This window comes from Alexandromys fortis, unplaced genomic scaffold (assembly GCF_014885135.2).
Source record: "Alexandromys fortis isolate MF-2015 unplaced genomic scaffold, M_Fortis_MF-2015_v1.1 scaffold_87, whole genome shotgun sequence".
Taxonomy (NCBI): Eukaryota; Metazoa; Chordata; class Mammalia; order Rodentia; family Cricetidae; genus Alexandromys; species Alexandromys fortis.
Window position 1 is genome coordinate 7,311,347 of NW_026067971.1, and position 20,419 is coordinate 7,331,765.

Sequence of the window (20,419 nt, forward strand, 5' to 3'; positions counted from 1 at the left end):
TCCCTGGGCTGCGGAGGAAAGGGTGCCTGAACTGGCCTTGTCCTGTAGTCAGACTGATGACTATCTTGAATATCACCATAGAACTTTCATCTGGCGACAGATGGAGACAAAGACAGAGACCCACATCGGAGCAGTGGACCGAGCACCCAAGGTCCAGTTGAAGAGCAGGAGGGAGAATATGAGCAAGGAAGTCAGGACCACGAGGGGTTGGTCCACCCACTGAGACAGTGTGCCAGAGCTAATGGGAACTCACCAAATCCAGCTGGACAGGGACTGAACGAGCATGGGATCAAACTGGACCCTCTGAATGTGGCTGACAATGGGGGCAGACTGAGAAGCCAATGACAATGACACTGGGATTTGTCTCTACTGCATGTACTGGCTTTTTGGCATCCTATTCTATTTGGATGCAAACTTTCCTAAGCCTGAATGGAGGGGGGAGGGCCTTGGACTTCCCATAGGGCAGGGTATCTTGTCCTCTCTCAGGACTGGAGGGGGAGGGGAGAGGGTGTGTGGGGGAGCGGGAAGGAAGTAGGAGGAGGGGAGGAAGTGAAAATTTTGATCGGTATTATTTATAAAGTAATAAAAAAATTTAAAAAATAATCTAGAGGGCTGGAGAGATGGCTCAGTGGTTAAGAGCATTGGCTGCTCTTCCAAAGGTCCTGAGTTCAATTCCCAGCAACCACATGGTGGCTCACAACCATCTGTAATGAAGTCTGGTGCCCTCTTCTGGCCTGTAGACATACACACAGACAGAATATTGTATACATAATAAATACATATTTTAAAAAAATAATCTAGAAAGTCAGGTACTGGACAAATTCAACAGAAGACAGCCTAAAAACCATTCTAGAGATAAAGCTGCTCTACTTTAACAAATATGCTTTAAAAACACATTTAAAAACCAGAAATCATATATCTGAAAATAGTAGTATACTTAAAACATAAAAACAGTGAAAACACAATTTTGAAAAAACAAAAACAAAAACAACCACCCCCTAAACAAACAAAAAACAAAAAAGGGGTTCAGAATGGGAAACAGACATTTTCCTAAAGATATAAATGGTCAACTGGGCTTTTTAAAGATGGTCCACTTCTGGGGCTGGAGAGATGGCTCAGAGGTTAAGAGCACTGACTGCTCTACCGGAGGTTCTGAGTTCAATTCCCAGCAACCACATGGTGGCTCATAACCATCTGTAATGAGATCTGGTGCCCTCTTCTGGCCTGCAGGCATGGAGGCTGAACACTGTATACATAATAAATAAATCTTTAAAAAAAAAAAAAAAAGATGGTCCACTTCTGTAAGTCATGCAAGGAATGCCAACAAGAACCACCATGAATCATGAATCTCATCACCTGAGAGACCAAGGGAGATTGTGAGTTAAGGCCTGTAGTCTTCATAGTTGGCAGGATGGCCTCGGCACAAAGACAGACCAGGTGTTAGCCAGAGATCATGCCGGACAATAACTGTCACAGCTGCTTTGGAAGACAGGATGGCATTGCCTCAGCTGGGGAATGTGGAATTGACTTATGTATGACCCAACAAATCTACTATTAAGTATATACTCAAACGTAAAGGTTCCTACAGAAGTCTGCATGTGAATATTTACAGTAGCACTATTCATGAAAGTCAGAATGGGAATAAGCCAATGTTTATCAACTAGTCAATGAATAAATGTGGCATATTCACAGTTTTGAATACAAAAGAAGGAAACAGAGACATCTAGTATGATATGAATAACTCTTGAAAACATTACGCTAAGTGGAAGAAGCTAGTTACATAAGGCCAAATATTACATATTTCTATTTATATTACATATCCAGGATCAAGGAACCTCTTAGAGACAGAAAGGGGATCAGTGATTGCCCAAGGGGAGGGGAAAGTGTTTTGGAGGTAAAGCAATGACTGCTGATGATCACAGGGCTTCTTTCTAGAGTGCCAAAAGAATTCCAGAACTCACTATAAACCGTACATGGGTAAACTTGAGCACACACAACTACCTTGATAAAATGATTACTTATACAAAACCAGGTAGTCATTCTGTATGTAGGTTGAAAATAAGTAACTCTACTTGGAAAGTAACTTCCAACTAATAAAAATCACCAACAATGTAAACCTTCTCCATGCAACTCTGCCCTCCATAAGAAACAAAACAATGGCTAGCTAGCTCCTTCAGCTTCATCTTAAAAAGAAGGGAAATGCCACAATAAAAGCTTAATTATTTATTCTTAATACCTCAGCCTAAACCATTAAGCATAAAGTATTTTATTATTATAAAACCTCATGAATGACTTGTAGTGCTCACTTCCTCGGGAGCTGTAAGACATCACCACCCTCCCCTCCTCCCAGCTAGGTCAGCCTGGACTCCTCTCCACCCTGAGACCTGCAAACCACATGACCTCACGAGCGGAGCGCTATCTTATCACAGCACAGGTTCCTCACGCTGACCACAGCTTAAATCAGACAGGCGGCAGGGCAACATCAAGTCTGTGATGCGGACACTGGCAGACGTTTCCAGCTGTTCTTTCGTGGGGAGAGAAAATCTGATTATCTCACGCCCAACTGCATCTGTGAGATACTGTCCACGAGAAGCACATGATTTACTGCCTTAGAGACCTCAGCCACAGCTGAAAACTCTGTGCTTAGTAAATCTGAGAGCCAGCAGTTCTGCTTTTATCAAAGCTCCTTTAACCAATACTTAGTAAATATTCCTAATTTGCAAAAAAAAAAAAAAAGCTACCACTGTGTACTTATTTTTTAAAGTAATAAATAAAAATTAAGTTACTCGCTGGGCATGGAAGTATATACCTTTAATCCTAGTACAAGAAGGACAAAGGCAGGCAGATCCCCATAAATTCAAAATCTAAAAGAAAACAAAATTCTAAAATGACTAACCATATTCCAAAATCAAAGTTCAAGAAACTAGCCCTCTTAATCTAAGAATATGCAGCATGAAAAGTAAGTGTCAAAATAAAAATACATAAACATTGAAAAAAAATTAAGATGGGGGTTGGAGAGAAGTGGTTAAGAGCATTGGCTGCTCTTCCAAAGGTCCTGAGTTCAATTCCCAGCAACCACATGGTGGCTCACAACCATCTGTAATGAGGTCTAGTGCCCTCTTCTGGCCTTCAGGCATACACACAGACAGAATATTGTATACATAATAAAAAATAAATATTAAAAAAAATAGAACAGCATCTCAATTGAATTTAAAACAAACTGGCTCTGAGACTCTGAAACTCACACTATAGACCAAGATCTCTGGCTTGTGGATCAGTGAAAGGAAAGAGTGGGAATTGTCAGCTTTTAAATGGAAGACATCACTTAAAAACGAGCATGAAGTACAGAACTGGAGCCCCAAAGAGGCAGGAGATGCCTACCCTGTGGGTTATCCTTACTACTCCTTACCAAGCTGAATGAAGCCCTAAGTGCGTCCTGTGAGTGTCACTCAATGCTGATGCTAGAATCGTGGAGATGCACACGTAAATGAGACGCTGTCCTAAGAGCAGGCAACCGCATGGTCTCCTTCGGAGTGCTGAAGGGCTCCCCCACCCTCTGTGAGGAATACACCTCCATAGAGCTCACAGTAAGCTGTTTTCCTACGAAAAATACTGCCACTTGCTTTTACTTTTTGTAATATAGGCAGTCTTCTTTTTTTCCCTTTTTTAAAATTTTGAGATAGGGGGCTGGAGAGATGGCTCAGAGGTTAAGAGCATTGCCTGCTCTTCCAAAGGTCCTGAGTTCAATTCCCAGCAACCACATGGTGGCTCACAACCATCTGTAATGGGGTCTGGTGCCCTCCTCTGGCCTGCAGGCATACACACAGATAGAATACTGTATACATAATATTCACTCTGCAGCCCACGCTGGCCTGGTGCTCCTGGCCATCCTGCTTCACTCTCGGGTGCTAGAATCACAGACATGAGCCACTGCACCCAATCTTCTAAGTAACATGCCTCAGTTTCCTCTGTTTTTTTTTTTTCTTGAGATAGAATCTTACTTGTAGTTCTGGCTGGCTCCTGACTTGCAGTAATCCTGCTGCCTCAGCCCCGAGCACTGGAGTTACATGTAAGTCATCACGCTGCCTGAGGGTTTGTCACGGATAATATAGGACTCTCTCTCGAGACGTCTCATGTAGCATAATACCACTTAGACACTCTCGAACCCAGAAGGCTGCAGGGGAGGATGGGTACAGGGAGGGGGACCCAACACTGGAACCTGCTTGAGAGAATTCCCATGGCCAAATTCACACTGCGAAGAGTGTGATCTCCAATGAGTTCCTACTACAGTGGCAGAGCTCTCAGAAGCCAGAGGACGTAGAAAGCAGAGAGGCTCTTTCTCCATCAGTGTCCATGTTAGGCACCGCCAGGGACCGCGGCGAGAGCTCAACATTCTAGTCACTGCACAACTTCACGCACCTGCTCTGTGGCCAGGGTGCTATGTCTTTGGAAGAGATGTACTTGACCTTATAAAGCTAAGTATTGGATCCAACCCCCATATTCTATAAATTGGCCTCTTGCTCTGATTTTATTCTATTGATTTCTTTAAAAGATTTATCCTATTTTGTAAGTTTTTTGCATGTATGTATGTGTACCATGTGCATGCCTTATGTCCTCAGAGTCAGGAGAGTGCTGGGATCCCGAGGCTGAAGTAACAGATTATAAGCTACTGTGGTGGTAGGAACTGAATCAGGTCCTCTGAAAGACCAACCAGTGCTCTGAATCCCTGAGCCATCTCTCCAGATTGTTCCTAGATATCCTCAGCAAATCTGTGTATTCCCAAGAACTCTTCTTGCTTTCTCTAAGTTCTGGCTTCTTTCCTCTTGTTTTTTATTTTGAGTTTTAAGCAGGGTTCAGATCATCTCAGCCCCACCCACCAGGGCTAATTTTTTAAAATTCTTATGAATTAACACCAGTTTCTAATGAGAGCAATACCACAGATGCACACACTTCATTAAGAAGGTAAAAGTACCTGTAATCAACAGCATACACAGGACTGGGCAGACCTTTTCATACAGTAGAACACAAGCCTGAATATGGGCTAAGACAAGGCAGCCTGTGTAAAATTAATAGTATTCCCTGAATGTGGCAAATTATGCTGTTTTTTGAGGTAGGGAATGAACAGAAAGATATACAGCCCTGTACACGGGGAAAAAAACCTACGTAGCAGAAGTTTGGGCTCTTCAGAGAACATACTCAGCTGTTAGTCTAACGGCTGCGGCTGTGTGGTCACTTGTTAGCAGCAGGGACATGTGAGCTGCGGAGACTGCTCCCATCCACTCCTGCTTCTGAAAACAGCAGCGGCCTTGGTCTAGAAGACACTTATCTCTAAAATTTTAGGGTGCGCCACCAAAACCTGAGGAGCAGGCAAGGTCAAGGGAATAATTTCTCGGTTTCGGATGAGATGAAAATCCAAACTTCGCAGAAGAAGGGAAGGAATACAAGATGAAACTACATTTCTACTCTCGGGATATAATGTGCCCCGAGGGAAGTGGCTCGTTTTCACTCAAACAGGAACTTGTTGTATGCTAATAACGTGTACAATCACACATATCATCAGGGCTGTAGGAGTGGGGTGCTATACATGAAGCCCTTTGCAGGGACATGAATTTGGTCTCATATCAACAACTGTGTAATTATAAGTAAGTTCCTTAAGACTTTGACCCTAATTTCTTTACATATCTAGTAAAACTCTACATAAATTTTAAAAACATTTCAGACCTAAAAATATATGACTCTTAAATCTTGGCTTTAAGTGCTGCCATAGTGTGGGTCCAGTGCTGGACTGAGGATGAAGTGGTGATATGGTCCTTAGTGAGCACCCATAATGACACACACACACACACACACACACACACACACACACACACACACACTCACTCTCTCTCTCACACACACACACACACACTCACATACTCTCTCTCACACACACTCACGTACACACTCTCTCACACACACACTCTCACACACACTCTCTTACACACACACTCACACTCTTACACACACATTCTCTCTCTTACACACACTCACACACTCACTCTCTCTCACACACACCTCTACCTTGCACATACATAGTTACTGGAGCACACCAATAATTCCAATGCTAGAGACTGAAGCAAAAAGATTGAAAGTTTGAAATCACTCTAGCTAACAATACAAGCTCCCGCCTCTGCAGATCAATCATTGCATTAAAGCTAAACCTCAGGTGAGTACTTTTCTATCTTGATGAGAAAACCTTTTTATTTTTAGCCAAATGTGACAGGCAAAATTAATTCCTGTTGATTGATTTTTATGCTAGTTTTAGAAATATAGTCAATTTATATATAATTTTCTTAATCCAACAATATTAGTTTTCTTATACTTTACAGGAAATTGCTTTATTTCAGTCAGAATTTCTTAAGAACATACTCTGGGCACAAGACGTTGCCAGAGGGAGGATTTGCAGAACACCTATAGTGACAGAGATAAAACAAGTTGTTTGTTAAAAGTTTACTAGTAGAGTTCAAGGCATACATAAGATCCTGACCACCCTCAAATATTACCAGTCATAAAATTCTGATGTGCCCAAGGAAATGGAACAGAACCACATGTGAATCTGTCAAATTTGTTTTCAGTTCTGTTTCCTCTTCACTAGGAATATTCACTCTAACTACCGGCAGGAAGTTATTTCACCAAACACTCAGCCTCAACCGAAGGATGCAAGGCCAGGAAAGGGTAATGTCCACACTTGTTCCTTTGAGGTTTAGATTCATCTAGTGGTCAAGGAGTTTCCTTTTTTCATTTTAAAAAGCAAATCAAGTTTATGCTATCCTTTCAAATCTCATTATGGTAAATAAATATTATTTTACAAATATTCAAAACAAGAAACACAGTTTTATCTGTATTGCTGAATACATAGCATGAGAAAAGAGTAAAGACCAGGAAATCGACCTAGGCTGCACTAACAAAACGATCTCCAGTCACAACAGATTAGGTTAAATAATAAGCTAGTGTAAGGGCCAGTCAAATTCCGAGAAATTTCATTGGCTGAGTGTTAGAGATTCTAGGTGCCAGTTTAAAAGGCTAAGAAATCTGTTGAACTGATATGAGGCAAGTATCCTTTTTTGTAATCTCAGTAAGAGCACCATGAAGGGGGAGAAGACCTTCCTCCACCCAACGGCAACACCACAAATCCAGTCAGTTAGGGGTGCGGAAATTTTAATATAACTGCAGAATATTGAAGACATGGGTAACAGCCAAGTGTTTTCAGATCACAACTAAGAAAATAAGATACATGCAAGGAACTGATCTTTTTAAGTTATTAAAGTTTAAGGCAAGTCCGTAATATTTGAACATAAAAATCTTCTGAGCTGCTCATAACTGTGTCATAATTCAGACAGCGTCCAGGCTGAAAAGGTCGGTGGTAAGTGTTACATCAAGAGAGGACGGAAGAAGAAGACACTTATCGCTCACCTCATGAGTCAGCTCTGCGATCTGATCCTTCAGCTCCCGAATGCACTGGCTGGAGTCGGCCCTGCTAAGCTGCCCTTGGAGCTTGCCTTCTTCTTTCTGTTTTGTGACAGTAGAAGCAAAGCAAAATCAGCAACAATTTTCACATCAGAACTAAAATGTTCTAAGCAGAACACGTCCTGGATTTGTTCACAGGTCTCCATCTTTACTTACATTTTTACTTTAATTTCTACTAACTCTACCGGGGACTGCAATAGAAAGGAGCTCATGAAATGTGCTCCAGCCCTTTGTACTTACATCCAAGTTAATGATTCTGTTCCTAAATTATTTTTCTTTTTTTATTGATTGTTTTAATTGAGCTTTACATTTTTCTCTGCTCCCCTCCCTTAAATTCTTATTATAATTTTTAGCTGCATCTGATTTTTTGATCATCCCACATTTTATACACAATAAAACTGATTATTTACAATTTATATTTATCTGTGCATGTCTGTGTGTGAGTCTATAAATATAAGTACAAATGTCTATCAAGTCCAAAAGAGGGTGTTGGATCCCCTGGAGCTGGAGTTACAGGTGATTGTGATCTACCATGGGGGTGCTTGAAACAGAACTCAGGCCCTCTGCAAGGCTGTATGTACTCTTAACCACTGAACCAACTCTTCACTCCTAAAGTTTGTTTTTAAACTTGTTTTGGTTTTACATATTTCTCATTGCACAAAATTAAAACAAATTGAAATGAACAATTTATACATAATTCAAAATTCCAAGGACAATAAAGTTAAATATTTTGCTTGCAGCCTTCAAAATGTATCCTTGTGTGCACAGACACTTATGATCATTTCATACATACAGCTACAGATTCATGTATCCTGTGTGCACACACATATGAACATTTCATACATACAGCTACAGATTCATGTATCCTGTGTGCACAGACACATATGAACATTTCATACATACAGCTACAGATTCATTTGTCCTTGTGTGCAGACACATATGAACATTTCATACATACAGCTACAGATTCATGTATCCTTGTGTGCAGACACTTATGAACATTTCATACATATAGCTACAGATTCATGTATCCTTGTGTGCAGACACTTATGAACATTTCATACATACAGCTACAGATTCATGTATCCTTGTGTGCACAGACATTTATGAACATTTCATACATACAGCTACAGATTCATGCTTAAAATAGAAATTTAAAATATAGCTCATACTCTGTTTACTAAACTTATTTAATATTTCAAATAGATTGTATTATTGAATATTTTTAAAACATGGTATTTGATCATTTATAAATGTTTAAACTAATCACTTTTTTATTCATTCCACTTTTTAAACATTTTAAAGGCACAGAAGAAAAAACCAGCATAGGCGACAGAAAATGACGGGTGAACGCTGCACCGGCCTTCAGGGTGCTCATGGCTGTCCTTACTCCTGAGAAGGAGAGCGGAGCACAGGGAGCACTGGGCCAGCGCTCACTGAGATGAAGCCGATGACAGACGCTACAGAGGAAGCAGTCTCCATCCCAATCCCAGCAGCACTGGAGATGAACTTGTAACAGTCACTCAGTAGGTGTCTTAAGCAATCCTCTGGTGTGTGGCTAACTTTCCTATCCCATCCTATCCACAATCTTGATTAAATGAGAAGTGAACTCCCTTACCAGGAAGACGTGGGCTGTTATAACATTCAACACAAATAGGATGATCAACCCAGGATAAGCTCTTACAGTGTGAGGAAGACGGTGCAGAGCAGAGACCTCGGGTTCGGGGGCTGGAGAAGGAGCAGAACAGCAGTTTATGCCACGCTCGTCTACGGGGGGGTGGGGGGGGGCTGCAATGCAGACAGGGACGTCCGATTATAACTACGGAGTCCAAAGGTGGTTATTAGGGTTTAGCTAAAAATAAATTTCCTAGAGCAGTGGAATTTTCTGGAGGAAAGATGGTCCTGATGAAAAAGGGACATCTGAGAAGCTTTACGATAAAAAGGCAGAGGAATGGAGGCATGCCTCCGTGGTCAAGAGTACTTCTTCTTGCAGAGGACTGTGGTTCGATTCTCAGTACCCACATGGTGGCCCTGTAACTTCAGTTCCAAGTAATCTGACACCCTTTCTGATCTCTGCAGGCACCATGCAAACATGTGGTCTACTACACACATACATATTTACATAGATGCAAAACACTCATAAAATAAAAATAAATAAGTCTAAAACAAAAATTTAAATAAAAACTATTTTTGTGAAAAAAGAGCCATCCAAAATACATATGAACTCCCCCCAAACCAACAAAACTCCCAAACCAACAAACAAAGGCTGATGATAAACCTCAGTGGGGTTGTGCTTGCCTGGCACAAGTGAGGTCCTAGGCTCAGTCCTCAGTACCACAAAACCAAACACACATGTCCCTTACACGTGTACTTACTAGACAAAAGGAATTTCTGAGGGGGGGAAACCCCTCTATTCAATTAAGTCTGATGATATAATGGACTAGGGAATAACATTTAGATTTAAATTTGAATTGCAACATGAGTAACAACTGTTAGGCGTGAAGGGTAAACTGGGGTGGGGGGAGAAGGCTGAGCAGCTCCAACAGGAGCCCAGAACACTTGTCAGCACACACACCTGTCAAAGAGCCCCACCTGAGTATCGGGATTCAATATTCCACCTAAGGAGCTATCACTGATACTTTAAAAGTGGAAACAAAGAAATGCCCCAAATGCTATTTAATGACAAATGTGTAAATGTGTCATTAAGTAAATAAATCTATAAATTCTTGATTTTTAATGTCCTACAAACAGGCTTTCAGTTAAATATTACTCTAAAGCATCTTTAGTAAAGACCCTCTTTTATTTTATTTATTTATTTATTTATTTTGGTTTTTCGAGACAGGGCTTCTCTGTGGCTTTGGAGCCTGTCCTGGCACTAGCTCTGTAGACCAGGCTGGCCTCGAACTCACAGAGATCCGCCTGCCTCTGCCTCCCGAGTGCTGGGATTAAAGGCGTGTGCCACCATCGCCCGGCATAAGACCCTCTTTTAGTGTAAGAGCATAATATATATTCACATACAGATTGAAGAACTATAATATATTCTGAGAATTACATATTAATTAACAACACTGTGAAAACAATTCATTCAATTACCTAATGTTTAAGTCTTTTCCAAGTATTTTATGGCTTCCTACTTTCGGGCAGTGTCATATGTTTGTTTCTGATAAGCAGGGGAAAGTGTCAGCTACACTAATAAATCTGCCAGAGACCTGCATTCTTGAGGTTTTCTTTTGGTCCAGCTGATAACAACAGATTGCCAGTTCACTGGTTTACTAAAGAAAGAGCTCAACACTCCAGGAATGCGCTAAGGAGACCTTGCACACACACCTTTTGTCAGATCACAAAGGTATAAAGTGGTATTTGTTAACAGGCACAGATGCACATCCTGTTAGCTTTGCCATGAGAATATCTACATCAGGATTTGAGCTAAGCCTTAAGTCAAAGAGTCAACAAATCAGATTGCTAATAATGTGAGCGCTTAGGTGTCCAGGAGCAAAAAATAATAAAGCTTACTTTGAAATGCATCAAAAAATAAGAAGGTTAGAATGATGGATAAATGAATATCTGGTAAAGCAAGAGAAAAATTAAGTAAACAAAATATTAACAGGATGGAGACAGTGACTTACGTGTGCTAGTTACACAATGCCTTCACTGTTTGTACATGTTCATAACACTTGGAGGGAAGAAATCACACTAATGCGGAACAATTCGCTCCCCTTTTCTTCACACCACTAAAAAAGTACACATGGTTCACACTATATGTTGTTTCCAAAGGTTTGCTGACTTTGCATTAAAATATACCTTTTGTGCTAAGTACAGTGGCCCACAACTATAGTCCCAGCACTTGGCAGCTGGAAGCAAGGGCATCCTTAGTGTAAGAGCAGCCGGGGCTGAACAGACCCTGCCATAGGGGTGGGGGCTTAATACAGCTCAGTAAGCATGCAGGGGGAGGACTTGAGATAGATTCCCCAGCACAAACACACAAAATAAATACAAATCTGCATCTTGTATTCCCCTAGGAATTTAAAATGAAAAACAGTAAGATTAAGTTATCCCTTTTCTAAACTGCTTGTTTAGAGAAGTGTTTTATAGTTCAGTTTTTGAAATTTTTGCATATGTATAATGAGAAGTCTTTGAAACAAACCCCAATCTACAACATAAAATGTATTTTTACAACCTTTATACTTTGGTTTATATCTATAGAACAGGCGACCGAGCCTATACCTCACACGTCAGAGATGGCCTAGCATTAACCTCCTTCGCAGACACTCGTTTTCATTTTGAGACGGGATTGGCTAAGTGATGTGGACTGGACCCGGCTTACTCTGTGGCAACAGCCTTCATACAAACACGAAGACAACTGTGCACAGTGCTGCATGCCTTCAACACAGAGAGGAAAAGGCAGGCCCTGTTGGACCCAACTTGTGAAGGTAAATGTGGTAAAATGTACCAGAGAAGCAGGCAGAAACCAAACAACCCAAAGGCTCTCAGGTAAGAGAGGCAGTGTGGCAGTCTCCTGTGAACAGTTTCCTTTGCTGCTTTTCCTTTCATTTGGAGATTATAATTCTTGTTTTCTTTCTAGCAATGATTATCTTAAAGTAACTTGAACATACAGCTATTTAAAAGTTTCAGCAATTAGATAACTCATAGACAGAGATATCCTAGGCTTGTATCATCGAGCCTTCTATTTTCCTAAGAGGCAATACTGCAACATTTTTAATGAGGTTCAGTATAAACACTCCAAATTAATTTTAAGGCAGACACACTGTCTTTTTAAAATGAACAGTCATGTCCTAATTTATTTAAACATGTATATTAATATGCACATAATACATACAAATGCACATATTTAATTTTTTAAAACGATGTTCATGTTTGCATATGCAAAATGTGTGCTATTACACACAAAAGCCAGAAGAGGGTGCTAGACCTCCTGGAGCTTTAGTTACAGGTATTCAGAGCTGCCCAAGGAACCAAACTCTAGTGCTTTGGAAGAGCAGGAAGTGTTTTTTTGCTGAGCCATTTCTCCAGTCCCCAAGTGTGCATATTTTAAACTATATCATGGTGTATGCATGCAATATTTAACAAACATGTTCATGAAACACATTTGTAACATACTTATAACATGCTAAATGGCTAATTGTCTCAATTTTGTTCTTTTTCATTTAGTATGTCTTATACTATTTATTCTTCTTAAAAGATGTGGAAGATTCCAGAGAATACTGAAGTCTAACCATTCTACTGAAGGGTAAGATTACAATTGTTAAAAACATGGTAACTTGATTCAAATTCTAACACTAAAACACATACAGATACACACCATAAAAACAAAATAAAAACACTGTGTTAAAACTAATTTTGTATCTATGCAGCTATCTTAAGAATTCACAAAACGAAAAAAAAAATTTCACAAAAAGGGCTGGAGAGATGGCTCAGAGGTTGGGAAGGCTAGTTGCTCTTCTAGAAGACCCAGGTTCAATTCCCAGCAACTACATGGTGACTCATAACCACCTGTAATGAGATCTGGTGCCCTCTTCTGGTGTGCAGGCAGAACTTTGCATAAATAAATAAATCGAGAAAGAAAAAAGAAAGGAAGGAAGGAAGGAGGGAGGGAGGGAGGGAGGGAGGGAGANGGAGGAAGGAAGGAAGGAAGGAAGGAAGGAAGGAAGGAAGGAAGGAAGGAAGGAAGGAAGGAAGGAAGGGAGGAGAGTCACACAAAGCAAGCTCAGCGAGAGCCTGGGCGGAGCATGGCGGAAGAAGAGTTGACCCTGCGCTCCATGTGCATGCTGTGGTGTGCACACACCCACACACACCCATGCACAGTAAAAAAAAAAAATTAAATTTTATAAAGAACACAAAAGAAATCTAAAATAGAAAAAAATATATAAGCAGTGGTTAATAATAAGTTTTAAAATGTTTGGAGATTAATCACATGGGGGCACATGCCAGAATTCAGCACTAAGACAAGGCGGAAGGATCTGAGTTCAAAACCAGTCTGGGCTACACAAGATTCTGTCAGAAGGAAAAGGGGGGGGGGGGCTAGAGAGCAGCTCAGCATTGGCTGCTCTTCCCAGCTACCGCACAGCAGCTCACGGCGGTCTATAACCTCAGTTCCCAAGCAGCAATGCACATTAACAACAACTTCAGTGTGTAATTTCAGTGGCTTACTAGTGTCATCCAGTTAATGGTTTCTAGCTTACACGTATGCACTGGCTGCCCTAAGTCCCACTGGCTTTCTCCTTTCTGAGTTTTCATCAGATATCTGACATACAATAAATTTTTCACATGCGAACAGTTATTAAAATTTTATGTTTTACTTTCAGAATTTGAAATAATTATTTATTAGACCTTGACATTTTAGTCCTGTTAAAAGGAAAAACACTGCTTACAAGTAGACATCACCGCCATAAAGGAAATAACAAAAACAATTAGTAATCTCCCCATGTTCTTTTCATAAAGATTTCAAAATAAATCTAAGGTTATACATAGGATGTGGGTTTTCTCTGGGAGTAGTATTACAGAAGGCTGTGGTATTAGCAGGGTCATGACTCAAGGCAGGTTACTCAGTCTCAGATGCAAGTGGAGAGCTTACATTTTACAAGTAATTTGTTACAGCTGCAGATGAAAAACTCAACCAAAGAGGAGGCTGCAGCTCACCAAGACAGGCATGCGCTGCTCTCTCTGGTGAAAGCCAAACTCTTCTATAAAACACTTTGAGAAGCCATCTCTGCTATTTTAAAGATTGAATAACACATTAATGGCTGTATTATGAAACCAGGCTCAACGGTCAGAGAGGCCACAATGTTGCCTACATCGTGGTTGGAATTCTTCAGCTCTATTTTGTCGTTTTCAAATCAACTGCTAAAGTCAAAGGTCTCATGAACTGTGACTGCACACGGAATGACTGTAAGGCAGTTGGCAGGCAGCACCCTGATTAATGGACGGAGTAATACTGAAACATCAAGACTAACCACTAAACTTTAATAAGTGATTACTGATTTATCACTCAGCCTCACGAAGAATTTAATCAGAACAGTAACTGTGGTAAGTGGTAGCCTCTCCATGACTTCGTGTGACTCATTTGAAACATCTAAAAACAAATCACACTGATCTGTACAACTGATGAATCCTCAAAACAGTTTCCTGTAACTTAAAGCCATAGACACGAAGTTTGAATAGTCTTCATAGTAACCTGAAGAAAATGAAAATACATTTAGATAACTATAAGATAAAGACATACGTTCTGAAATACACATAGAATAATGTTCTGAAAAGTATAGAAAAAAGAAATTAGATTCATTTTTCCTAGCATTTTTTTAGAGACCTACAAAGAGAAACGCACAAGAGATATTTCTGACAAACAAGTGAAGAGATCAGGTTTCACACACAAAAAGGTGGGGGATGTTTCTTATAAGTTGTAGTTTAATTGGCAATGAATTAATTTTGTTACAGATATTTAAAACTCTACGTAATTCTGAGTTCTTAAAAAGTAGGAAACCAGCCGGGTGGTGATGGCACACGCCTTTAATCCCAGCACTTGGGAGGCAGAGCAGGTGGAGCTCTGTGAGTTCGAGGCCAGCCTGGTCTACAAGAGTTAGTTCCAGGACAGGCTCCAAAGCTACAGAGAAACCCTGTCTCGAAAAACTAAAAACAACAACAACAACGACAACAACAAGGATGAAACCATATGATTTCTGGAATAGTCTTAGATTTAAAGACAGTTTGAGAAGACAGTTCACACACCAGAAGTCTCTTACATTCATTAGCTATGTTGGTTAAGATTCATTGACAGTAACTATGAATTAAATACACGGTGTACTCAGATCTCCTTCCTCTTGTTTCTAGCCCTGCCTTTTCTACTGTTGCCAGTCTATCGAACACTGTGTGTTTCACGGCTTTGAGCTATACTAACAAGTGTCTGCAGAATGTGCGCACTGGAATCTGTCTGCAGCAAGAGGGCCCTGAATCATATAATAATCCTAATAACTAGACGCAAGCGAGAGGAAGTGCCTACACCCAGCTCTCTGTGTTGTGAACAGTTACAGACTACCTGTTTCCAAATTTAAAAATGCCTGAAGTAAAAATGTCCTGAAAGACAAAGATCTTTTATTGTTTAATTAAGTTGTTCAAAATAAAAACAATAAATAAATATACTTCGAGAGTCAGATGGAATCTTAGCAGCTAGTTTAGGAGGCTGTAAAGTATATATCAATCACAAAGTTTTATGGAGAATTCCATGGTTCAGTAACTTCACACAACTAAAAGCATTAGTATTTTAAAGGTGATAGTAAAGACCTTATCACTTCCTTTCCATCTCTGTCAAAGTGCAGGCTGCTTTGGGCACACTGATTTAAACCTAGATCCCACATTCGCTGTCAGAACAGAATTCTGAGTGGGCGTCTCTAAGCCATCAGTAGTTGGGGTATTGCCCATCTGAGGCATCCCTAGAGGTTATCTGCTGGGCAAACCAGCACAAGTGGGTAAACGCTACAAAGTACCAGGAAGAGGACCCACGCTGGATCTGCGCCACATGTAACAAAGCCATGCCAACTCAAGGGCTTACTTAGCACAGAGTCTCTAACGTGTTTTTTTTTTTTTTTTTTATAAACCAACATGTTTATTTTTTAATAACCAAAATATAATTCAGTTCCAGGGTTAAGTATCACATGGATTTAATCCTCATCTATTTTCCTCAACATAACTGAGCGAAAATGAACTTTCCTATGCTTTGTCCCACTACTTGAAAATTAGGAACAGTCCTGTGGAGCCACATAGAGCAGAGGTCAGGCGACATCTGGGTCAACAAAGCAGTGCAGACTCCCACTAACAGGAGAAACGTTGGTTTCTGACCATTCCCACCGACGTAAGACAGCACACACTTAAAGCACTATTCTGAATGAGGTTTAGTTCAAGCCTTTTATTAAATGTTATCTGACTGATCCCTCAAATACTTGAAAACCTTTTAATGACTTTCCGAATTCCTCAGAGAAAAACCAAAACTTTTAGGTCTATTTCTTTCTCAGATTTCCTCCTTTCCCCCATTCTCCTCCACCTGAGACTGTTCACACAAGCTCCTGACTCTGGACAGCCCTTGTCCTTACTCTTAGCTCCAATCTGCCCGTCTTGGATCCTCTGTGCCTCACTTTAAATCCTGCCTCGTGTCCCCTCTAATGAACCTCACCTGGTCACATTAGCGGAGGACCAAGGTCTCAATCCTCTGTTTTCACTGAGGCAGACATCATCTTCTAAACGGCACACCTTATGACTCACTTTTTCTGGTCATCTCAATGTTTTCTCTACCACTAAGTTAAATGAGGAGAAATTTTTGTATTCTGTTTACTAATCCAGGTAATTGGATTAATAAGTGTTTGAATACTGACAGACATATCATAAACACTCCATAAATCTTGGCTGAACTGAAGTTAATACTCCACCTAAATTCATAATTTTACCTGTTCTTCACGTGTACACTTTTTAAGTGGGAACAACATTTAAGATCAAAAATGGAATTTCAAGAAATAAACTGTTGCACTCTTTCAAAATAAGAATGCTTTGACTATCACTTTATGATGTTAGAAATAATGAAACCAAGTAACAGTTCTTCCCCTCAATGAACTTCAGGTGCACACAGTGGGACAGAAAGCTGAAAACCATTTAACAAGTACAGCGAGTGAGACAATGTAGCGGAGCTACAGAACAGAGGAGTCAGGAGAGCAGGCATCATCACAGAGAGACAAACACAGGGTGACTGAGATGAGACTAGAGCAGACAGAGAAGCAGGGAGATCAGAAAGGCTGCGCAGCACCGTGGCTTAGCACAGCATTGTGCACCTGGAGGAGGAAGATGGGAATGAGGACAGATGTCCTGAAAGGAAAGGGATAGAAACATTTCGAGTAGCGAACAATTATAATTATTGTTATTACAGGAATTATTACAGGAGACAGTCAATCTATTATGAAAAAATGTAAACTACCAATATGTTACTATACTAAAGAAAAATTGTCTTAATTGAAGAGAGCTAAGTGTGGGTTCCCTTATAAATATCAATTCACTTTAAAAATCTTCTCTATGCCTCAGTCACTTCAACTCTGAAGATGTTAGCCACTCCTGTTCTGTACGGTGGCTGTGAAGATTAAACTGGAGAGCAGACTAAGAGATGAGAGTGAAGCTGGCGCTGTGTCCAGAAGCGCCAGCTGCTTGTATCTGCGTTACTGGTACGCTGGAATATTTAAAGTTGCCAGTATGGAAAGTACATTTCCAAGTACAATAAATCCAGAAACAAAACACTGAACCAGGGTTTTACACCACACAGAAATGAGAATGTTTAGCTCAAGGGATCCAACACCATCCTCTGGTGTCTGTTGGCACTGGCATGCACAGACAGATATTCAAATAAAAGCAAAAATATCTACCAGTGAGTGGGCTGCCTGGCATGGTGGCAAAGGCCTGTAATCCCAGCCCTTAGAAGGCAAAAGAGGATCTGGACTTCAAGATCATCCTCTAGTAAATTTGAGGCCTCCAGCCAAAGTGGGAAGGGCTGAGGATGTAACAGTGGCAGAATACTCGCCTGGCATGCGGGAGGCCCAAGATCTGACCCTAATACAGATGTGGCAGGGAGCGAGGGAGGGAGAGAATGAAGAGGAGAAAGAAGCTACAGGCAGGCAGAAGTACCGAATCCCTGTGCTATATTGCACAGCACAGTCCTTGCGATAGTAAAAATTACTGTGCTCTCAAAACCCAGAGGAACAAACTGAGCTTTCTCCATGAAGAGAGAACATGCACCAGGCACAGTGAAGCAGGCCTGTAATGCCAACAGTCAGAATACCCAGGCATGGGGATTGTGTCAGGTGCAGTGAAGGAGGCCTGTAACGCCAACAGTGAGAATACTGAGACTTGGGGATGCTAGTTTTATTTACAATCTGGGGTTTTGAGACTCTATCGCAAATGAACAAATAAATGTCTGAAAAAATAGATGTGTTTAACCATATTTAAACAATACACAAAGCATAAACACATAACACATTACATAGTACTCCACAAAAACAATTCAATTGTGGTTTTATGTATCTGATAAGAACAAATTAAGACTACAGTAATTAATAGTTTAAAAGACAAAGCAGTTTAAAGCATAGTAATTCAGACTGGATGCTGAGGCTGGAGAGATGGCTCAGCAGCTAAGAGCATTTTCTGTTCTGCAGACCCCGCTCCACTCATTGCTAGAACTCAGTCAGGGGGGTCTCCAGCCTTACATAACTCCAGTGCCAGGGCATCGTCAGGCATTCTGTGCACACCCACACATACAAGCAAAATGCTCGTGCACAAAATCCTTATTTTTTTAAGATCTGGCTGTTATTATGACAGAAGGCTGGGCCCAGGCTTGGTGGTGCTTGGGAGGCTGTGGTGGGAGTGTCACAAGTCAGAGGCATAAAGGAAAACTCAGTGTGATGCTGTCCTAAGTTTTAAAAAGAGCTTAGACCAGTTAACTTCATGTTAGCCTGACTGCATACAATGCACATGTCACTGAGGACTGAGGTAAATCCTTAGCACTGAAAAACAAATAAATAAATGAGCTTTACCTGAGAAACTAACAAACTGGAATGAAGTGAGACACCTATATAATGACTAGGGACTACCCAAAGATTAAAATGACATACTAATTTCTTACACCTGATGCCATTTTGGAATTCAAAAACTGACTTTTATAGATAGAAAATATATTGTCCCTAAATTAGCACTGCAGCAGAATGGTGACCAGACACCTGCTACACCTTGGTGCTGGAGAGAGAGCTCAGCAGTTAAGAACATGCACTGCTCGGGCAGAGGACTCAAATTCTGTTCCCAGCAGCCACATGGTCGCTAGCAACCATCCATAAGGATCTGACACCCTCTTGTGGCGTCTGTGTGCATTGCATGAAATAAAAAATAAATGAAAAGAAAAGTACCCTGCAGAAGGAAACATTTATAAACCACACCACTGGACATGCTTGCTACTGAGAATGCACAAGTAACTCCCACAACTAATCACCAACAAGATAAACAGATCCTAGTGGACGAGAGTGTGCATGGACTTTTCCCCAAAGAAGATAAATAAATGCTAAATATCACGTAAAGGGATGCCTGGCACTGGCACCACTGCCCCTGGGAAATCACCAGTGTGCATGAGGAGCTGATGCCACCTAACACACCAGGATGGCAGGCTTCCACTCTCCTGAAAATGTTCTGGAGGTCGATGGTGTTGGTGGTCATACAACAGCATAAATATTCTTAATGTCACAGAATTGTACATTTTGAAAGTTTTATGCTATGTATAAGTAAAAACACACCTGCGGGCTGAGATTTCTCAGTGGGTGGAGCACTTCCCTGAGCGGGAAGATCAGAGTTCAGACCTCAGCACCCACGTGAGTGGCAGCTGCATGTAAGGCCAAGCAGGCAGAGACTCAGGGGGGGACAAGGGGCCTGCAGCAGCTCACTAGCAAGATCAGCCTAAGTTAGTAAAGTGGAGAGTGACAGAGGAAAACATTCAACTTCACCCTCTGGCCTCCAGATGAACTCCCCCCAGAAGTCCTCTGAGACGGATGAAGTACTGAAAACAGAACCGCAGTCACCGGAAGGCAGATATACAGGCGCGGTGGTTCTGGTGCGGGCGGGGGCGGCCACGGCGTACCTGGATTTCAAGCTCGGCGATCTGCTGCCTCAGTTCAGCCACAGCAGCGATGCTGTCGGCTTCCCGGAGCCTCACAGCCATGACTTCCTCCTTGTTCTACGGCACCAAGAGAACAGAGATAACCTGGCTGAGTTTGGAACTGAGATCTTTTTCAGACTATACAAACTATTAAGGGTAGAAACTGATATTCGTAGGATGTGGCAGGGTCTGAGTCGGTATCAGCACTGCAGCAGTCAGGCATAAACATCC

General features: G+C 41.1%; 1 protein-coding gene across 4 annotated transcripts in view; it reads right to left on the reverse strand.

Moving 5' to 3' along the window:
- The window catches only part of Evi5 (ecotropic viral integration site 5), a 119,054-nt gene that overhangs the window by 13,266 nt on the left and 85,369 nt on the right, over positions 1 to 20,419 (reverse strand). For all 4 annotated transcript variants that reach the window (XM_050155723.1, XM_050155724.1, XM_050155725.1 and 1 more), the window contains 2 exons: positions 20,171 to 20,266; positions 7,453 to 7,548 (listed from right to left, as the gene is read on the reverse strand). In XM_050155723.1, coding sequence (XP_050011680.1) covers positions 7,453 to 7,548; positions 20,171 to 20,266 — 192 coding nt within the window. The remainder of the gene's footprint in view (positions 1 to 7,452; positions 7,549 to 20,170; positions 20,267 to 20,419) is intronic.